At 39.3% G+C, this 20658-nt stretch overlaps 1 protein-coding gene across 3 annotated transcripts in view; it reads left to right on the top strand.

Moving 5' to 3' along the window:
• Window positions 1-14811, top strand: part of HECW1 (HECT, C2 and WW domain containing E3 ubiquitin protein ligase 1) — a 182138-nt gene extending 167327 nt beyond the window's left edge. For all 3 annotated transcript variants that reach the window (XM_010713107.2, XM_010713108.2, XM_019616710.2), the window contains exons 25-28: window positions 1652-1798; window positions 2720-2834; window positions 4068-4266; window positions 9755-14811. In XM_010713107.2, the coding sequence (XP_010711409.1) occupies window positions 1652-1798; window positions 2720-2834; window positions 4068-4266; window positions 9755-9866 (573 nt within the window). In that variant the 3' untranslated portion in view covers window positions 9867-14811. The remainder of the gene's footprint in view (window positions 1-1651; window positions 1799-2719; window positions 2835-4067; window positions 4267-9754) is intronic.
• Window positions 14812-20658: the final 5847 nt, after the last annotated feature.

Consider the following 20658-nt stretch of genomic DNA (forward strand, 5'->3'; position numbering starts at 1 on the left):
AAAAAAGTGGGGGAAATCCACTGTCATTGATCTGCTGTTTCCAAGTCTAGATAAATAATTATATTTGAAATTATATGAATAAGCTAAAGAAATCATGAGTATGTCTAGGTATTTATGGGAAACCTTGAAAGGAAATCCAGAGGAACTGGATTTATGGTCATGCTTAAAGTTAGACGACATGAATTCATTATTGATTTTAACCAATGCAATCTAGGAAAGTACAGCATAGTATCTGAATGATGCAGCTTTGCTTGTGGAATGGTGAGTAGTGATTTACATTTGGGAATTTAGCCTGAACCAGCTGAGAATTCCTAACTCATTACATCCAACCTTACTTGTTCTTGTTTCTCTGCAAAGCTACATATTAGATGACTCACTGAATGTTCCTGTAATTCACAATTTTCTACATGTCCTTCCAGCAAAATGATGTAAATACTAAGTATACTCTGCATGCTCTCTATTGAGCTAACAAATAGATAATAATGTAAATAGTGCAAGTAATGAGAATGTATTCATGCAACTCATTTAATACCTGTGCTAGACGTCATTGTTATAGGAGCAGAAAACTGAAGATGAGAGCAAAATGTTCTTCCTTTAAAGTCCACTGGATTCAATGTGAAAATAATTACAGAATAAATAATATATCCTATCACATGCGAGAAGTAGTATATTCTTTTTAGGTACTATCTTGATTGATTCCTTAAATCACTTCTCAAGCCTTAGTAACCCAAGCCAACTAAATTAACCATTATAATGCAATGCAAATCTGTTAAAAATGGTTACAGTACATGCTGGTTGCCATTTTCTTACTCCTATAAATAGCTTAGGTAACTTCTCAGGTTTGGATGTCTGATGTAAAACTCTGAATGCCACAGTGACTGTATTTCTCATCTGTGTGAGGTGCTATCCACTGTCAGTTCTTGTTTAGGTAGTATATTGGAACTATTTATTTTGTGGGAATTTTCTTGGCTTTTGGCATTTTTGAGTTAACATCTATTCTACATCAATTAGGTGTAAGTGTAACACTTGTTGCTTAAGAGGGTCTGTCACAAGTAGTTACACAGCACTTCCAGTTGGAAAAACGGTCTGCCAAGTTCCAACAGTGGAATTGTCTCCATCCTGTTGTTTCCAGTACTACTGCTTGGGTAGCCTGCATCATTAGCAAGCTGGCAGGAATATCTCCCTCTTGGGAGCAAGTGGGAGAGAAGGAGATTAAAAGATTGACCAGAATGGCATATTCCTCATATCTAATAAATTGTGCCCTCAGAATCAATTTTTGCTTGTACAGTTTAGAGTCACCTACACATCAGTCCAGCTTCATCTGGGGATAAGGCTAGGGCTAGGGCTGAGAGAGGAACAGAGGTCAGAAAGCTATATGTAACTTCTGAAAGTTTCCCATTTTGCTAAATATTTATGCGATAAACCAAAAGTTTTGAATCACTCTATGCATGTGCTGCAGGAGTGCTTGGGGAGTGGAGGTGAGTGCCCATCATTATTGCTCTTCTTTCTATTGCAAAAGGACAAGAGATCAGGGGATAGAACTAGAAATATGGCTGTTACATTTTTCACCTTTGTTTTCAAAGTACACCTTAAATTTAAAACACAGTGTGATCCATGCATTGTTATTCCACTGCTCATCTTTGTTCTGTAGGTGACAGAGAGAGAGTTGAAATCTGGAGGGGCAAATACAGCAGTGACAGAAAAGAACAAAAAAGAGTACATCGAGAGAATGGTTAAATGGCGAGTGGAACGAGGAGTTGTTCAACAAACAGAGGCCCTGGTCCGTGGCTTCTATGAAGTAAGTGACAGCAATCACTGTCTTCCTTTCATCAACTGAGTGAGGCAGCACCTTGGTTAAACTATGTTTCATCAATACCCTCAAAAGTAACAAAAACACACAAATGGCGTGGAATCGGAGTGCCTGGATCTGTAGCAGAATCACTTCAGTGAGGAGCTGATGTGACTGCATTTTTAGGGACCCAGTACGGTAAAGTTAGTCCTGGGATGCAGTCAACTGACCTGGATCAAAGGACATCCTTGTGGCAGAGCTGTTACAAGGACTATCAAAGATGGGATGAAAACCTGCTGCTTTGCTAGCCCCTACAGGTAGCTACCTATTCATATCCCATGCTAATCACATTCAACCATGTATCTTTCTGCTATGTAAGCAGAAGTTGAGGGATATCTTCGAGGGATATCTCACAGAGGAAAATAAACCAGAAGAGTAGGATCTCTGGAACAGCACATACTGAATACACAGAACAGTAACAATAACTGATCTCTCTGAGCAGTCATGCGCTGAAGTTTACTGAAAGTGGAAGCCGGTGATGGTGTCTTTATAGCTCTATAGAGTTGGTCAGCCCTAAGGCCACTGTACAAAATTGTAAACAAAGTCCAGTACAAAACAAATTTTTCATATTACAGATCTAGTGCACATTTGACCATCAAAATCATTCATCAGAATCAATGTCAACAATGAAGACTGTGTCTTGCTACTTACTGCCTCATTCAGGTCAAATATGTATTGTCATTGCTTGCAGATCAAAACATCAGCAGACCTGTACAGATTTATCAGCAGAGGAGTGAAAGTTAGCCATCAGCAGGCAGACTTCAGTGGCCAGCACTTGAAGAACTGGCCATTGGAGCCCTGGGTCTAAGAGGCATTTCATCCGCTTTATTTCCAGTCTGAAACTGTGCTTACAAGTGTTTTATGTTCCAGGTTGTAGACTCCAGGCTTGTCTCTGTTTTTGATGCCAGAGAACTGGAGCTGGTTATAGCTGGCACTGCAGAAATAGATCTCAATGACTGGCGTAACAACACGGAATATCGTGGAGGTAAACTGCCTGCTGATGCTTACTAATATTTTGAGTGTTTTCAGTCTAAAACATGAAAGATTTCATCCACTTTTTTCCGCCTGTCTTTACTGAAGGATATGCCCTGTTTTGTTCAGAAATTTTTTGTGAAAGTTAACTCATGAGAAAAAGTAAGTAAGACATGAGGTTTGAATTGACAGATGTAATAACACTGAAATTGCTTCTGCTACCCCGTCCAGATTTTATACACTCTCACTTTCTGCCAGCTTAACATGAGTTTTGACTTATAAGAACTGAAAAGGATTTGCAGTAGTAGGTCTAAAACTTACTCAGATGACTGTGAACAAACTCCTGGTTTCATTGAAAGTGATATAACAAGTCCTCTTGACTTCAGCAGGGAATGAGGCTCGTGAGTTGAATTCCTCTGCTCCCAATTACACTCCTGTGGAATACAGAACTTGCTTAGCCATTCCTTCAACCTATGTCAAGTTGAACTTTTTCCGTTTTCCTCTAATGCATGGTCTGCTTTTGCTTTAAATATTGAGCATGATTTATCCAGGCTCTCTTGGATGATGAATAAATGCAAAATCCATAACTTCTGCATCACAGAAAGGAAAGTCTTAGAGGTTTGTGTATCCCTCTCTGAAATACAAGCCTTAAGTCTTTGCTACTGACTGCCCAACTATTGTGTTACACTGAAATAAACAGCTAATCACTAATAATCCCCCAGGTTATTATCCTTATTATCCTTCCTTTTTTATTTTCTTCTTTCTTTTTTTTTAGTTTAGCTATTGAAACAAAGCCTGGCTTTTTACAAGCACAAATCAAGGCACAGAGCCCTGCATGTGGGAGGTTTGCCAGGGAAGAGCTTGCAGCCCCAAACTCTTCTACATTGCGTTGGACACTTTTGCAATTCAAATGAATGTATTTGGGAACCAGAAATGATGTCACTAGAAGTTGAACTGTGTAGTGTATTACAACTGGTCTTTTATACCTTATATAGTAGCCCTGGTTCTTCCAAGGAGTTTGTAAGAAGCATACGTACACTAAGTATATATTTGAATTTTAGGATTTCAAGTGAGTTGGTCATATTACAGTATCCAGAGCCAAGACAAGATGGGGTTTATGAATTATCAGTAATCAAGAATGAGATATACTGCTAGGTCAGGAGATTTTCCATAGGAGATTTTCTACCCCAGGCTAGCTACACTAAAAGGTACGAATTTAATTTCTCTCTATCGCTTCGTGGTTTAGGTTACCATGATGGACACATTGTAATACGGTGGTTCTGGGCAGCAGTGGAGAGGTTTAACAATGAACAGAGACTCCGGTTGTTGCAGTTTGTTACTGGAACATCAAGTGTGCCATATGAGGGCTTTGCAGCTCTCCGAGGAAGCAATGGGCTTCGGCGCTTCTGTATAGAGAAATGGGGGAAAATAACCTCCCTTCCAAGGTATGTCCCAACTACAGTACAAAAACAGAGGTTCTGTGTAAGGCATGAGACTGTGCTTTGTTGCATTTGCCTGACTGAAATGATGAATCTCGAAGAACATCTTAAAAGAACAAAGAAATAATTATCAGTTTGTTCTGCATTTACATTCACAGATAACTCTTTTATTTTGTTATTTTTTTTACTGGCAGTTTCAGTTTAAACTACTTTGAGTCCTGAGAAGTGGCTAAGGTGAAGATATCCAGCTATCCAAACCTAACTACCTTATTTTGATTCTGTATCTGGTCCACTTCAGCAGCTGTCAGCTGATTCTGTTCTTTTTACTCCCAAAATACTAATAAAAATAATTGTGAAGCTGTAGAGCCGTGAAAGCCAGAATCTACTTCTGCATTTCAGTGAGAGAACTGGGTGTAATCCCTTCATTTGCTCTGATGGTTCCACTTTTTCATCATAAGGAAGCTTAGTGGAGGAACTTCAAACTGTGTGGTGATCACACTCAGTTTGGTACATCTAGTTCTGCCAACTAAAATCCAATGAGCTGTGATGTCATACAGTGTCCACAGACTTCCTAATGCTGTCCTATGGAGGAGTTGTCTTCCTTTCTAACAATGAAGGAACTGAGGCACCAAGAGGTGGTCTTACTTAAGGCTACCCAAGAGAGCTGTGGCACAGCTAGCAATAACACTGAGCTTTAAGCTCTGTTCATACCTGTAATCAGCAGCCATCCTTCCCTCTGAACAGAGTCACCTTTTCTTGAATGTCCTTACAGTTGCCTGAGGCTGTACCCAGTGTGATTACAGAGCATTTTTCATGGGTCTGCATTTCAGCACCTCTGAGATGAATTTGCTAAGTGAGTTTTTAACGTAACATTTGCCATCCTAAGGATTCTTTCCTCCTGCACTCCAAGATCCTCACTGTCTATATATAGGGGGTGTGCCGAGGGAGGTTCAAGTTGGATACTAGGAAAAATTTCTTCTCCAAAAATGTGGTCATATGCTGGAATGAGCTGCCCTGGGAGGTTGTTGAGACACCATTCCTCAAGGTGTTCAAGAAACATTTACATGTTGTACAAAGGAACATGGTATAATGGGGAAATATTGATGTCAGCTGGACGGTTGGACTAGGTGATCTTGGAGATCTTTCCCAACCTTGGTGATTCTATGATTCTGTGCGTCTTCTCACTTCTGCTCCAGAACGTGAAGTCTTTAGACAACTCCCCCTTATGTCTTGTCCCTGCACTTTGACAATGGAACATGCAACTGCCACTTGCTTATAGTGACCGTGATGCTTAGAGTGAGCCCCGTCCCTGGAGGTGTTCGAGGCCAGGCTGGATGGGGCCCTGGGCAGCCTGGTCTGGTATTAAATGTGGAGGTTGGTGGCCCTGCATGTGGCAGGGGGGTTGGAGATTCGTGATCCTTGAGGCCCCTTCCAACCCTGGCCATTCTGTGATTCTGTGATGTGATAGCACCTAAGACAGCCACACTGTTGCAACAGCAGTGTAGCAAACCCAGAAGAGATGCATGGTGCAAATTTTAGAATGCATTATTTTTCAAAGAATAACCACTAGCACATAACATGCAGAATGCCTCTTGAAAGCACTGTGGATAAACAAGACTTTTTTCAGGAAGGTTGAGAATCAAGTAACTCCATTCTAAATTTACTGGTGAATTTGTTCATCAGTACCAGTTATCTGACTTGAACCAGCTAACAGTGCTGCTATATACTCATACAAGAGTTAGATTATGCCAGTATTTTGTTTCTGGAGGCTGTCTATACCAGCCACATTATTCCTGTCAATATTTATTTTAAGTTCATACACATAAGAAATCCTGGATCTCCAGACAGTGACTGACCCTAAAGCAGGTTCCTAATTCTGCTGGTGTAACCTTGCATTATGGATTCTTCCAAACTAATGTAGTGTATCAGATGAAATAGCACTGACTAGGTAAGAGGTTCAAGCCCTTGTTCTTCAAGGTTGGTTTTTACTCTCCCTATTTAATATGCAAAGGTTTATCCTTAAATAAAAGAGTTATATATTTTATTTCTTTTGAATGACTTGGATTTCTCTGGCTGATTGAGTAGGAATGAATGGGGATTCTTCCAGCTATAGCTTTTTCTGAAGCAGGAAGCATCTTCTTTCCTGGGACAGATTGGAGCTATAAATAGGATAAAAGGGAGCTCTGTGCAAACGTATTGCTTGTGAACTCTTGTTATTGTAAGGGATTAAAGGAAGTAACAAAGAAAAAAAGAATGCAAAAAGCTTAAAACCTTATGCACATAAATTTGTAGGGAGAATTCTTCAAAGGAGAGAAACAGCATAGCACTGTGAACCGTGAATGAGATTAAGGATCATAGAATCATAAAATTATTAAGGTTGGAAAAGACCTCTAAGATCACCTAGTCCATCCACCCACTTACCACCAATATTGACCACTAAACTATGTTCTTAAGTACCACATCTACCCTTTCCTTAAACACCTCCAGGGACACTGACTCCACCACATCCCTGGGAAACCTGTTCCAGTGCCTTAATGCTTTTTGGAGAAGAAATTCTTCCTAATATCCAACCTGAACCTCCTCTGATGCAACTTGAGGCCATTCCCTCCAGTCCTGTCACTATTTACACAGGAGAACAGGCTGACCCCCTCACAGCCTCCTTTAAGGTAGCCACAGAGAGCAATAAGGTCTCCCCTGAGCTTTCTCTTCTCCAGTCTGAACAATCTCAGCTTCTTCAGCCACTCCTCATAAGACTTGTGCTCCAAACCCTTTACCAGCTTCATTGCTTTTCTCTGGACACGCTTATATGGTTGGAGGCTTAATTAAGGGAAGAAAGACTTCTTTCACTGCAGTGTCTGCTGGTTGCACTGCTGATGTAATGTTTTCACCCCAAGATGTGCAGCAATCCCAGTACTACAAAACAGCAAGTGTCCCCTGGGTTATGCTTACTGTAATAGCTGCCACTGGGATCAGTAGGAAGTCAGCATTCAGAAGGAACTTAGCTCTTTGCAGATCCTTTGGAAGGGTTCTTCCACAGAAGTGATCACTACAAGTAAATCTTGTCATAGGGGAGAGAATGGATTTTTTTTCTGAGTTTCACTAAGCTAAGAATGACTAGAAGTCAACAGCTCTGCAAGACTGTTGCTTAAATGATATGAAGTGAGTGGATGATGATCAGTCAAGATGAATGTCCACGAGAAAGTAAACGTCAGTGTAGTGATTGTGGCTATGTCTGCACCACACAGTAGGACACATGACAACAGTGATGCTTTCACATTATCACAGAGTCACAGAGTGGCTGAAGAAGCTGGAAGGGACTTCTGATAATCATCTAGTCCAGCTTCCCTGCTCAAGTAGGGCCACCCAGAGCACATTAGCCAGGACTGTTTCCAGATGGCTGTTGAATGTCTCCAGGGAAGGAAACTACAGCCTCTATAGACAACCTGTGCCAGAGCTCAATCACTCGCATGGGAAACGTGTTTTTCCTCATGTTCAGTCAGAGCTTCATGTGTTTCAGTTTGTACCCACTGCCTCTTATCCTGGCACTGGGCACACTGAGAAGAGTCTGGCCCCATTCATTCGACACTCTCCCTTCACACTTACATGCATAACGTATAAGTCTCGTACAGGCTTTGGTCTCTGACAGCTGAATGTGTCATGTTGAGTACCAGACAGCAATAGCACTTTAGGCTTAGGGAACTTACAATGCACAGCCCACAGTCCTTCGTGACTTTGCTGCTTCCAGTTCTGGAGCCAGGCAGCTGAGCACCTCAGGAACAGCTTTCTGAATGGCATGCTCTTCCCATGGAGAACACATCCATAATGGATTACAAGAATCCTTCAGTTAATTAACTCCCGGTGGTTGATAAGTATTGACAATGGATTGTAGAAACAACTTATGCTGCCAGAGATTGCTGAGATAAACAAACAGTGCAGGGCTACTCATTTAATTTCAAGGGATATATTAAATAATCTTTATTAATGCTCACTTTTCACTAGCTCTCTTGTGTTCCTAGTTAATTTGTGCAAATTCTGCATTTATTGTGCGCTCTCTTTGGGAACAAGCAGCTAACAAATCTTCATTTAAGAGGTAAAAAAGGGATGGTAGAAGCTTTCCTAATTGAAGTTGTGTGATGCAGTGAAGAATACATGCCTCTGGCTATTTCAGTTGCTTTTAATAATTCACCATTGACAAAACTCCCCCTGAATCTACAAGTCTCAGGCCAGCCCATCTACCAGTATCATGTTTTTCATGCTTTGTGGGTGGCCTAAGAGATGATTAGCAGAGTTTTAAATAGTTTCTCTAATATAGCTTTTCTGCTTCAATTTTAAGAAAATGACATTGCAGTAAAGGTATTACACAGAAAAGCTAGAAGTAAAACAACTTCACAGCATCTAAAAATACTAGGGGTCAGAAGCTTAGACATTATTAGGTGTTGAAGCTGCATTTCCTTCTGTAGAGTTTTCTCGATTCCGATTTATCGGAGGGAGCAAGAAGGAATAGAAGTAGATCTAGCATCATGTAAAACTCCCAGCAGACTGAAAATAATTGTAATAATTTTAATGAAAGTGTGCCTGCCCCGTAGCCCCAATTGATGAATAAGCTCTATGTTTTTCTGTCAGCTGAAATGGATGAACCACTGGGATAGGGACACTGTCATTGCTTCGTATTTGTACAGAACCTCATGCAGTGAGTGAAGTGCTATCAGCATCTAATTGCTGCCACCAGTAAAGCTGCAGCAAGGTGACAGCACGTGCAGAACCCATTCCATGGCTTCCTTGGAAGGTGCTGCCAGGGGGGTAAATAGAATGATGGAACTGGGAAGAGAGTCCTAGTGTTGGCAACTTGCTCTGCTTTTGCCTTGTCTACTACAAATAAATCACACTTGCAGAGTTGTCTGACAGTTGACGTACAGGAACATTGTTAGCAGCCTTTCTTATTCTGTTAGCAGATCTCTGACTGGTCTTTTACTAGTCAGCTCTGCCTCATTATAAGCGCATTCTGAACGCATTCTTTCAGTATATTGGATCATATTATGTATGTCCACAGGCTCAAATCTTACTAGCTGCTCATGTTAGATGTACAACTGAGTTGCACTTTTTTTTTTTTGGAGGGGGCAGTGGAAACTCAAGGCAACCAAAGTGATAGTGGGATTTTTTCTGTATCAGGGCCTAAATCCCAGCTTCTGAGTGACCTCTGACATTTTTCTACATGAAGATACCTGCAATATTTAATGCAGGGATAGCAGAGAATGACATTATGTTTATATTTAACTTGAGTCTTATATTTGAAATGTTCATTTTTATGTGCACATGTATTTCAGTACCTCAGACTTTTGGAGAATCACAGTTTTACTTTAATAGTTGAAATTTTTTTATCTCTCAAGTGAACTTGAGTGTTTTTAGTTTCAGTAGGAACTTGTTTTCTCAGTATTTGTTTCCTCTTGTATTTATTTGAATTAAACTTAACATGTAACATATTTTCCTTCTTCAGGGCACACACATGTTTCAACCGTTTGGATCTTCCACCTTACCCCTCATATTCTATGCTGTATGAAAAGCTGTTGACAGCTGTTGAAGAAACTAGTACCTTCGGACTTGAATGAGGGAGTTCAGGCAATTCTGGTGTTTTTCTGGTTGTTGATGTCATCTTTTCAACATCATTCAATATTGGTTTCCCATGTTTTTATTTTTGACAATAAAACAAAAAAGAATCAAGATTGACAAAGGCTATGCATGAAGAACTGCCACCCTCCAAGATCTAACCTTCATGCTTTCATCCTGTTTCCTATGGACTGCTAGTCTGTATGCAATAGAAAAACAACTGTCTCAAGGTTTCTGTATATCTCTACATACCTCCATTAATAACAATGAAAATACAAATGCAAGTTACACTACACTTGATCAAATGTTAGTAAATGTTTACTTCCACCTACGTTGATTAAAAAATAAAAAAAAATTTAAAAAAATAAAAATCAAGCATTCCAAGCTTTTATATACCCACATTTTCTAAATCAATTTGCAGCCCATCTTACTTCCTAACAGTTGAGCACAGTACTAGGAGCTGGTCAAATATATTCTTCATCCATTCTTCTTTTCTCTGTACATACTGTCCATCTCAGAGACACTTACGAACAAAACTGAAATTTTTGTATACGAACTCACATCAGTTGCATCAGCTGGACCTGGCCCAGATTCACGGTGCAGATAAGACCTTCAAAAACTTAAAAAACAACCTGTTTTTTATGCAAATCGTAACAGCGGTTGCTACAGTTGTTCCTTGCCAGTGCTGGAGAGAACTTGCACTTCAGAGATATGGGGAGGGGTATCTCTATTGTGATGTTCACCGCACCAGAAGCACAAGTTTGTGCACACTAAAGAAGGATATCTTATTATGTAGCATAAAGACCAGGCTTCCTTACCTTAGTACTGTATGCGGCAAGGAAAAGGGGAAATAAGGTGAATGTTCCACTCTTGTGAATACCCTTGGATTCTGTCTACCAGATCTTTGTTTTCTGATGTTTAAAATGCTCCTTTCCAAATGGAAGTTCGGACAATTCCATCGCCTGTGTCAGAAGCCATTTATTGTCTGTCAGACTGGGCTAATCTATGGTTGCTGGGGACAGGTTTTGGTTTTGTCATTTTTCTTTTCTTGTTCAGTGCAAATCTCCGTAACCTTGAGAGTGGTTGTAGAATGAAAGTTTTAGTCTAGGATCTATTGAATGAGAAGCTGCAGTGAATGGTGGTGCTAGTCAAGGATGAAGGGTACTGTAACTCTGTTATGGTTAAAATTTTGTTGTAGTTCCTCTTGGAGTCAACCCAAAAGTCCTCCGGCCATGACCAAACTTAAGAGCAATCTCTTATTACTTCAAGCAGAACCCACTTCAAATTGGTGTACTTTGCATTCCTACTCTGAAACCAGGGAAGAAAAGGAAAACAGCAGTAGGCTTGTTTTTGGAAGGATTTTGCTGAGGCTGTTACAGGAAACATAACTGCTCTGTTGTGTTCTACTTATTAAGATTTGCTGCCCTTGTTTTCCAAGACTGATCTCAAATTGAAAGTGTTTGTCTTAACTGGGAAAAGACAATAAGTATAATTACTTATGATGCTAAACATGTGAAAGGATGCATGAAATAGGAGGTGAGAAACTTGTGAAGGATGAGTGAAGATAAGAAAGAAGGAAACCTCATAGTATCCAGCAGTTCAGATGAAAAATTGTTACAGTTGTGTGCTAGCTGTGCTTCAGAGTGATTAAAATCAGATTACTTCAATGTCTGACATGTCTTATTCGCAGTTTTATCTCCAGACAAAAGAACTGAACCCTGCTTTCTCACATAATTTAATGGTGGCTGCACAAACTCATCGCACTTGAAAAACTGCCTTCTTAGATTTGTACCACTCTGCTTTGATTCTTAGGTTAGGAGACGTCTGAAAGGTGAGGGCACCCAAAGTATGTTTCTAGAGAGTAGGTATTATTAGTGATATAGAAAATATTTGGGATACTCATGTTGCCCCATTCATTCTATTTCTCTAATTTCTTCGGCCTCTTTTATAGTAATTTATTGCATGGCTTTTACTGAGAACGTATTTTAAAATACATGTTATTCATATTGAGTACAGTTGCGTAGGGATGCCTTAACTACATGTCACCTTTCTTATACCAGACACCAGAAATTATGCCTGTTATTTCCACAAAACTCGAGCATCTACTGCACGTGCTCAGCCCCACTACTCAGCAGAGTAAAGACGGAGTCTTTTTTTCTGAGAACATCTGTCACATGCACATGAACTACATAAGGGTGAGTCAAAGCGTAAGAGACCAAACATAATCTTCCAGTGCACATTATTTCTGCTTCTTCACCACTGGGCTCCAAAATTCAGTGAGGTCCTGATTTATTCCTACTCATATTAATGTAACAGAGTTATCTGTACTTTGTCTTCCAACAATAGAAGAAAAGGCAGATAAGTATCCAGTTGGTTTGGCAAAAGAGAACAGTGCATGCAGAGCTGTCTCATTGACATAGTAAAAGAAGTTAAAAAAAAAAAAAATTCTTTACAATGCTGTATAGTTAATTTTTTAAGTATTTAAAACTCTATTTTATTAAGAAAAGGTGTAACTATTTTTTGTAGCATAATAAAAGATATTTGTATTTCAGAGGCAGCATCAAAACCCACTGACTGAAAAACAAAAGCTTTCTCTTGAAGTTCTTTTTCACAACATATTCTGGCCCTCACCACACACTGAGCTCTAAATAAGGTGCCATGCATCTCCATGTTTGACAAATGCCATCTCAAGCAGCTTGTGTGTTCTTGCTCTAGAAAATATACCGCACAGCCTGCTACTTCCCATCAAAATCCTTAGTCCAAGCTAGCTGTCGAGTGCACAAGCTAGGAGTATTTTTAGAAGTTGTTATTTGTAGATGTTTGTGATGACATCAAAGTAACAAGATCATGCAAATTTTGTTGAAGGATTTTTGTTTGTTTGTTTGGGGTTCTTAGTTTTTGTTTGCTTGTTTGTTTTAGTCTAAAGTCAGAAATAGAGGAAAGCAGACAAATATTTTCATAAAGAAAACACCATGCTACTCTTGCTTTTCTTTCACATTCCATCTCTATCCCTCTGTCTTCCCAAACGTCCTACCCTGATATGTTTTCAAACACTGATATCATCTCTGGGATATGCAGATCTACACCTCACAAGGCATTTTTCCGTTCATACCACAGCCTGAGTCTGGACCCAATATGAAGTGAAGGGGAAGCTGTGCACCTTGGTTTCCTTGTACATTGGAGTGAGGGAGAGAATGATGCTAACAAGTGAGGGGAAGAACACATTTCCTTTGCCCTGTTATTAAAACTGTCCATTACGAAATAAATTGAATAATTATGCAAGACATACAGCCTTCCTTGTTCATCTTATGATTCAAATGTTATTGTTAGTATATGTGCTCTCTTCCCCGATCTGCATTTTCATTTGTAAAATATAACTGTTAACTACAGAATTTCTGGTTTCAGTTTCTCGTAGGAAAGACTTTCAAATTTTGCTTCAAGCAGACTTACAGTGAAATACACGAGCAATGAGCTTTCAAAAAATCTGTTCAACTCCTTTACCTCAGTTCACATTGCATGTGCTGTTGGCTATATTAAGATATGACACGAACATCAGCAGATTTTAAGATGCGAATTAAAAGTGGAATAGGCAATCTGACAGCTTTTTTGAAATGCAGTCTCTGACAGGAGGAATGGGTGATGGTAGTTTGTACATCTGGGTTCAGAGGTTTTACTTTTCTCAAAGTGTTTGTTGTGATGGCATTAATGGTAGAAGAAACGGAGTACTGCTGTTGTGAAATCCTGGTGCTGTAGTAGCCTTATGCTGAAGATAATAGAATTTGAAGGCCCTCCACCTTGAAGTAGCCACACTGACTGTACATAAGCTATGTAGCATTTGATCCAGTACAGTCACAGCTGTACCTTACTGTTGTCTGCATCAGGTCTAAACCTTAAAACGTCATTTCAGTCTGCAGTACATTCTGTGAGCATCCAGTCTCAATCATGTGGCTGTGCATATTTGGAACTCAATTTTATGTTCGAGGGAGTTCTGTGGCTATGACAAGGCAAGGAGTAAGTGGTCCAAATTACACCAAACATCTAATGGAGAGGTTTTGAGTTTTGTACAATCTGACACAGAACTTTTTTCACCGAGTTTTCTCAAGTGCCCGTGAAGTTTTTAGCGAGCTGTAGATGAGGTTTGAGTTGGTATTCTAGTCTGAGAGAGAGCCTGTGGAGGGGGTTGGCTTTGTACTTTGTTATTCTTGTTTCACAGTAACAAATAGTTGATATACTTCTAGTTCAAAAAAGTATTTTGACATGGAAATTGACTAATAAACTTAAATACATACTCACAGCAGAGGAGTTAAACTTGCCCTTTGCTGTTAATCCTGTGACAGTCTATGGAAATCCAGAAGGATGAATGTGATGAGATTTGTTTAATTTCTGTTGAAATAATATTTTTTTGCCCTGTCTCTATAGTAATATTAATAGAGCTTCCCAGTCAAGATTGAACACTTTCAGTCAAATGCAGACCAACAGATCTTTCTATAAGAAATGCGGTGCTTTTTCTATTATAATTCTTGCTGTACCTCAGTGCTCATTATTAAAAACAAACAAACAAACAAAAAAAAAAAAACACAAAAAACTAGCTGCAATATACTAAATCTGTGATAGGATTTCCAGTCAGATTGGATTGCTACTTTCTCTCTGGTGAGTCATGTAGTTCCTTTGTTCTAGTAGAAAAACAGATGCCTGTACATACTAGTTACTAGATAGAGTAAATATTGTACCATTGGCCAAATTCCCTGCAGCTTCCAATTCCTCTTAAAAAAAAGATACGTCTGTTACGGTTTTTGGTAAAGACTACATAAAGTCAATGGCAGGAAAGGTCCTCCTTGTTGGACTGATTTTGCTTATATTGACAGAAAAATTTCACATGATAGGCTGTGCTTTCTATTCAACCATATCACTATAGAGGAATGTCAATAAAATCACTTTGTTATGGTATTGTGTGGGCTGTCTCTTTCAAATAATTTTTTTTGTATAGGATGTGTTTTACTAGAGTGGGTGGAAGTTGGCATAGGTGAAAGTCCACTGACTTGAGTTGCTCTTCCTCTGCCAGGACAAGATCTTATCCATTCATTGCATTTAGGCCTTTCCACTGCTTTTGTTCAGTTTCCCAGGGTATGTGTCTAAAACCTGAGGTTTTCCCCAAAAGTGCACATAACCTAAGCCCTTTTACTTTCCTAGACAAACCTAGGAAGACCAGCTCTGCCTTGAAAGCATGTGAGGTTCTTCATTGTTACAGAAAACATCTGGACAAACAGGGACAAAAGAGGTACTTACCTCACTTCCACATCTAATTACAGGTATGAAAAGCAAGTGCAAAGATGATTTCTTAATAGAGTATGCTAAGTCTGCATTAAGTGTTGACAGCAAATAAGTACCAGATGCTGTGGAATTCTCAGTATGTCACACCCATTTCTTTGCTGCTCATCACTGTAATATCTCAGGCATGTTTCATTAGCACATTCCAGGTTAGATTAACACATCTCAGATATACAGTCAGCTAACCATACATGACGCCTTGCTGACCATACCTGTTTTCTTACATAAATGGCACCTCATGAGGGATAATGGTAGAAAAGGACTGCTGGGAAGCTTAAATCAAATATGAAGAGTTTTTACAGGGAAAAATAGAAACAATTGGAAGACTCTCTGAGGAAAATGATAAGCAACATTAGTAAAAAGCAGTGAGATGAGCTACTAATCATTAGGGTGGATCAGAGACGTTGGTTTCTGCAACAGTGATCTGTTTATGTGGCTGGAACTATGTCTCTTACAATAACTCATTTTGTGAAGCTGAATTTTTGCTAAAATACAGCAACGTTCCACCTGAAGCCTCCATGAGATGTCCTTCTGGTGTGTCAATAAGCTCCGTCAGCCTATAGACACATCAATAATAGTCCCATCCCATCCTGTGGTAGCAAAGTCATAGGCTTTTTCTTAAATACACAAGAAGTCAACTCAGAGCCTGACTGTTGTTCTCATAGAAGACGTCAGTTGGACAATAATTGTCATTTCTGCAGAACGATGGAGAACAAAGAGGAGAGAACAACGCTACAAAGGATCCATTGTGTCTCCTCTAATCATGAATCCTTCATGAGCTGCAAAACTACTCTCTATTATTTTTTTAATTTAATTCTTCAAAATTGATTTTGCCTGAAAATACTTTTCATGGGTTTATCAAAATGAAGTGTGTGGTTTTATTTAGTTCCCATCTTCTTGGAATATTGGAGAAAAAATGATGATTTATTATTCTGTGTGAAATATAAGCCTGATTCTTATTTGTATGAGGCTTTGCTGCAAAGCAGGTTTATATTGTCGTAACTCTACTGTAAACGAAGTTCATTCCCACAGAGCCACTCTAGCTGGAGGATGCAAGAATGCTACACCCAATGATATTTTTCCTAAATCACTGGCATGTAGGATTTTGTATAATAAATCTCCACAGTATAAGAAAATAGTAGAGCTGCATGGGAAAGTTTTCCATGTCAGTGATAAACAAGAGTAATACTGAGGTCACCTCTGTTCCCTTCTGTGAAGATCAGGACGCTTTGGGAACATACCTTTACCTTTAACATGTTTCAGTATCAAAATAAAAGACAGTTTCAACAGACAGAAGTTGAGGAACTGTTGCTGTGATTTCCTAACATTGGTTTTCCAGAATCAAAGTAGCATACAAAAATAAATTGCACACACTCATATTTTTCTTTTTGCAGAATTAAAATGTATGCTTCAGCCAGTAGACAAAGCAGTATATGTGCCTCACAGAGTCATCATATTTAGATAACAGCTTTTCAGGAATGCAGCACTGGAATCTGCTCAGGAACGTTGTTACAAGCTGTGATTTGACTTCAGTATCTCCTTGTTATTTCTTAGTATTAAATCCAACTGGTGAATTTTTTAGAATAACTGGAAGTAGTAATACAGATTACTATATAAGATGACACTTGCAGTGTGTGAGGATGTATTTGATGACAGCTTTGGTATCCTTGGCAAGTGAATGCAAACTTCCCTGTTTTCGGCCTGGAACAGCTTTTGTGATTCAGGAATTGATTAACAGGACTGGGACATCAGAATGTCACCCTTACTAGCCTGGTGTGTAAAGCACACAACATGGCTTTCAAACATCGTAATTATGCTTCGTTTAAAGTATTTCAATATTTTAAAGTACAAACTGAAACACATTATCTTCACGCACAAGGCATAGACATGAAGTAAGTATAATTGCACCCTTAATTTTGTAAAATATAAAGTCTACCTTGTTTGTGGAAGATGAATCAGTCTCTGGGACTGACTTGATGCTGCAGAGCAGTGGAAATGATCTGAGGAGCACCCAATCTGACCGGGGACCCATTTGATGTGTTTTCCAGCTGGTAAATGAGTGCTATTATAATATATATAAAACTCCTGTTCAAACGGAAAACTGCAAAATATGAACCTGCGAAAGTATTTGGGAAGGTTATTCTAAGATCTTCCTAGTGCAAACTTATCTGTCTTGGAAATAATGAAATAAAACCCTAGGAGCAAAATGAAAAATTACTGCCACATGAGCAGCAGTTTATATTAAAACCTTCACAAATGTAAAAATAATTCCACGAATCTAGCAATAATGATGCATAGTGTTGCCACTTAGTGGAGCTCTGCTTTCCATCCTTAGGTTGGAAAAGTAAAAATTGGTAACACTTTTTTTGTTGTAGCTAGTAAAAACTTTCATTTTGTACAGACATAGCATAGGACTGTTTTTCAGTGTTGTTGGGTACGCAGAGCTCTTGTGCAAGTGCCTTTAAATGATGACAAAAAGAACTTGATGAATACAGGAGTGAAACAATTCAGGTGATGAACTCTTCCTGCCGGCTGACGTGTAAAACCATCACATGGAGAAATAAGGGGCTCATCAGTGCAAAATAAATGACCTCATACTGAGCCCAGACAGCCTGTAGAAATTCCAGCCACAGAAGATCATATTTCTCTGTGACTGCATAAGCTGAAAGGACAAATTTAGCACCTGAAAAACAACCTTAAGCAAGTTCTGCATGGTAAGCTATGGATACATAGATTCCTTGTTTCTGTTATACATGGATCACGATGATGATGACACTCATTTAGGATGGTCGGGTACAAGTTGTCTAAACACTTTCATATTGGAAAGGGGAAAGCTTTGTGAAGACCAAGCTGAAGTCAGATAATACAGCTAAGCAGAACTTACGTTCCTATGTAACACATCTCTGGAGCAGAAATGAGATCTCTGCTTCATTCCAACGCACACAGACTTTGGTGGAAAAGAGCATTCTTTTAAACAGAGTACTGGTAGTGGGTCTTCCACCTTACCTCCTGCTCATCAGCCTGCAGGGCAAACACTGCCATGAGAATGAACTCCTAGGATGCTGCTGGCAGAAAAGAAAAATATATTGAAATATTAGACAGTTATCTGTATACACTGAAACCAATGTTCTGCCATCCGGGTACAATTGATCATACAATAGGTAATGTTGCAGTGATTGAAGCCAAACATCCAAACAAAAAGAATTTATATTTTTTCATACATGAGGTAATACATGAGAGTAACCAGCCTAGATACATCTGTTTGCTTATCTGCAAATAAATCAAACACTATCCACACACACGCTTCTTCTTCTTTGAACCCCGCGTATAAGCTTGTGCTGCAGTATTTAATACTGCAAGTGCTATTTTAATACACAGGTAAACCTACAGCGAGTCAGGAAGAGTATGTTTATTCTTTCTATAGAGAAAACTATGTTTCCATGTATCAACTCCATAATATTCTGGCACTGCTGAGCAAATCACAGTCTGTTCTATGGCTAGTGCATAGTAAAGAGGGAGATGATTTTATTTTGGTCAGTTTTAAAGATAGCAAAGCACATTTTTTTCTGTCATTGTCATATCTTCTGGATAATTCTGTCTAAAAGTACAACAGATCCATCTTTCTGTTATTCTAAGACACTGGGCTTCTGATGTCACTAGTATTTTCTATCCTATGGAAGAAAAACAGATAAATTTATGTGCAATATGGAATAAAAGTTCTTTCACATAAAGGGAAACAATACATTCAGAATTCTCCATTATTTAGATGCAAAGATATTTTAAATTTGTCTGAATAAACATATGTCCTAAACATGAAAGCCTGTGATTTCTTGTATACAGAATCAATTGCTAAATTTTTAAAGGAATTAAATTATCTAAAACATACGATTTACTATAAATTTGGCCAGAGAATCTTAAAATCCCCAAGTATTTTAAGGATGCTCTATTTGTATTTCAGAATCAGCAATCGTGCTTCTTTCCACTGATTTTCTTTGCAGATTCTTCTTTTTTTTCTCCTAGTGTGTGAAGAAGTAGAAAAGATTACAAGAATTAAGTATCTGAAAGCTTTATTTATGATTAAAATGCTTTTAAGATAAGAACATTTTTTCAGAAAACAGTACTTTTTCCATAGTGAATGCCTCTGAACGTACTTTCAGATGTAACAATTTTTAACCACCGTTTAATCCGAGTTTATTGTTTGGCAGAAGCAGGCTGGCCCTTCGACAATCTAAACAACATTCTGAGTGGAAAGCACATCAGTACCATAAGTCTCAAACTCTCCATTATTCTGGTTCTGGAAGTTATTCTTCAGCTGTTTAATCCTGCAAAGCAGGTTTGGCATTAAGTGAACGAGGGAATTTCAGAGAAACACCTTGTCAGCAGTTGTTCTCCCGTTTGAATCTTCACCAATTAACAACTGGGGTTTGGCCTGGATCCTTCCTTGCATGCTGGCCTGCTTCCTCACGCACCACTCCTCCTTCATGCTCTAGACCCTGGCTGTGAGAGATGCTGTGCCCTGAATGGAGGCAAATGCAGCAGGACTGCCTGGGCCAGCAGCTGCCACACAGAACTGTTCTCTTCAGCACGTCAGGACGCTAGGGAAGCCAAGCAGCGAAGGGTCACCGAGGCTACATCCCAAGCCTCTCCCAGTTCTGCCCATCAGTCAAACAACCACGGAAACAAACTCCATCCTTGGCGAAGGAGCACATGTCTGCCCTGCCTATGTGCCAGTAGCATGAAAGCTCTCACACTAGATCAATCCTGTGTCTTCTCCCCTTCCCATATCTTCTCTATTATATTATTATTTTTATATACTATATATTTATATATTTTTATTTTTATTTTTTATATTTATTATATTATTTATTATTTTCACCACCTGCGCAGTGGCAAAAAACAACAACTTCACAAGCACACAAAATAAAATTGTAACTATGGACTTCTCATACAGCTATATACGTAGGTTGCTCTGAAAGTAATGCCTCCTATTTATTTCCACGGAAATCACAGCAGATACAAAGAGCACAATAGCCCTGTTTGATATAGCAAATTCTCAGCTACAGAACACTATTTTTCAGCATTGTCACCAACATCAGCTTTGTATTTTTGCCAGTGATGAACAGGAGCCTGCATGAGAGGACCCGCTGTCGCCACTGCTGCTCATATCCAGTCTCTGGTCCCCATAAACGTTCAGCAAGCATCGATGAATATCAACGGGTGCCATTTTTCCCTCAGGGAGAAATTTTGCTTTGCTTCATATACACTTCCATGTCAGATGCCAATTTGTCGGACTGCCCCTCTGCTGGCACCTGCCACACGGTATAACAGCATCATGGTGGGAAGGCTCAATCCCTGCAGCCATACCACCGACATCCGCCCCTGTTGCCACGGGACAACAAAACTGCATTACTTTCAGGGCAGCCCTCGTATAACCGCGCTCCCCACTCCCGCCCTCAGCAGGTGGCG

This window comes from Meleagris gallopavo, chromosome 6, assembly GCF_000146605.3.
Source record: "Meleagris gallopavo isolate NT-WF06-2002-E0010 breed Aviagen turkey brand Nicholas breeding stock chromosome 6, Turkey_5.1, whole genome shotgun sequence".
NCBI lineage: Eukaryota > Metazoa > Chordata > Aves > Galliformes > Phasianidae > Meleagris > Meleagris gallopavo.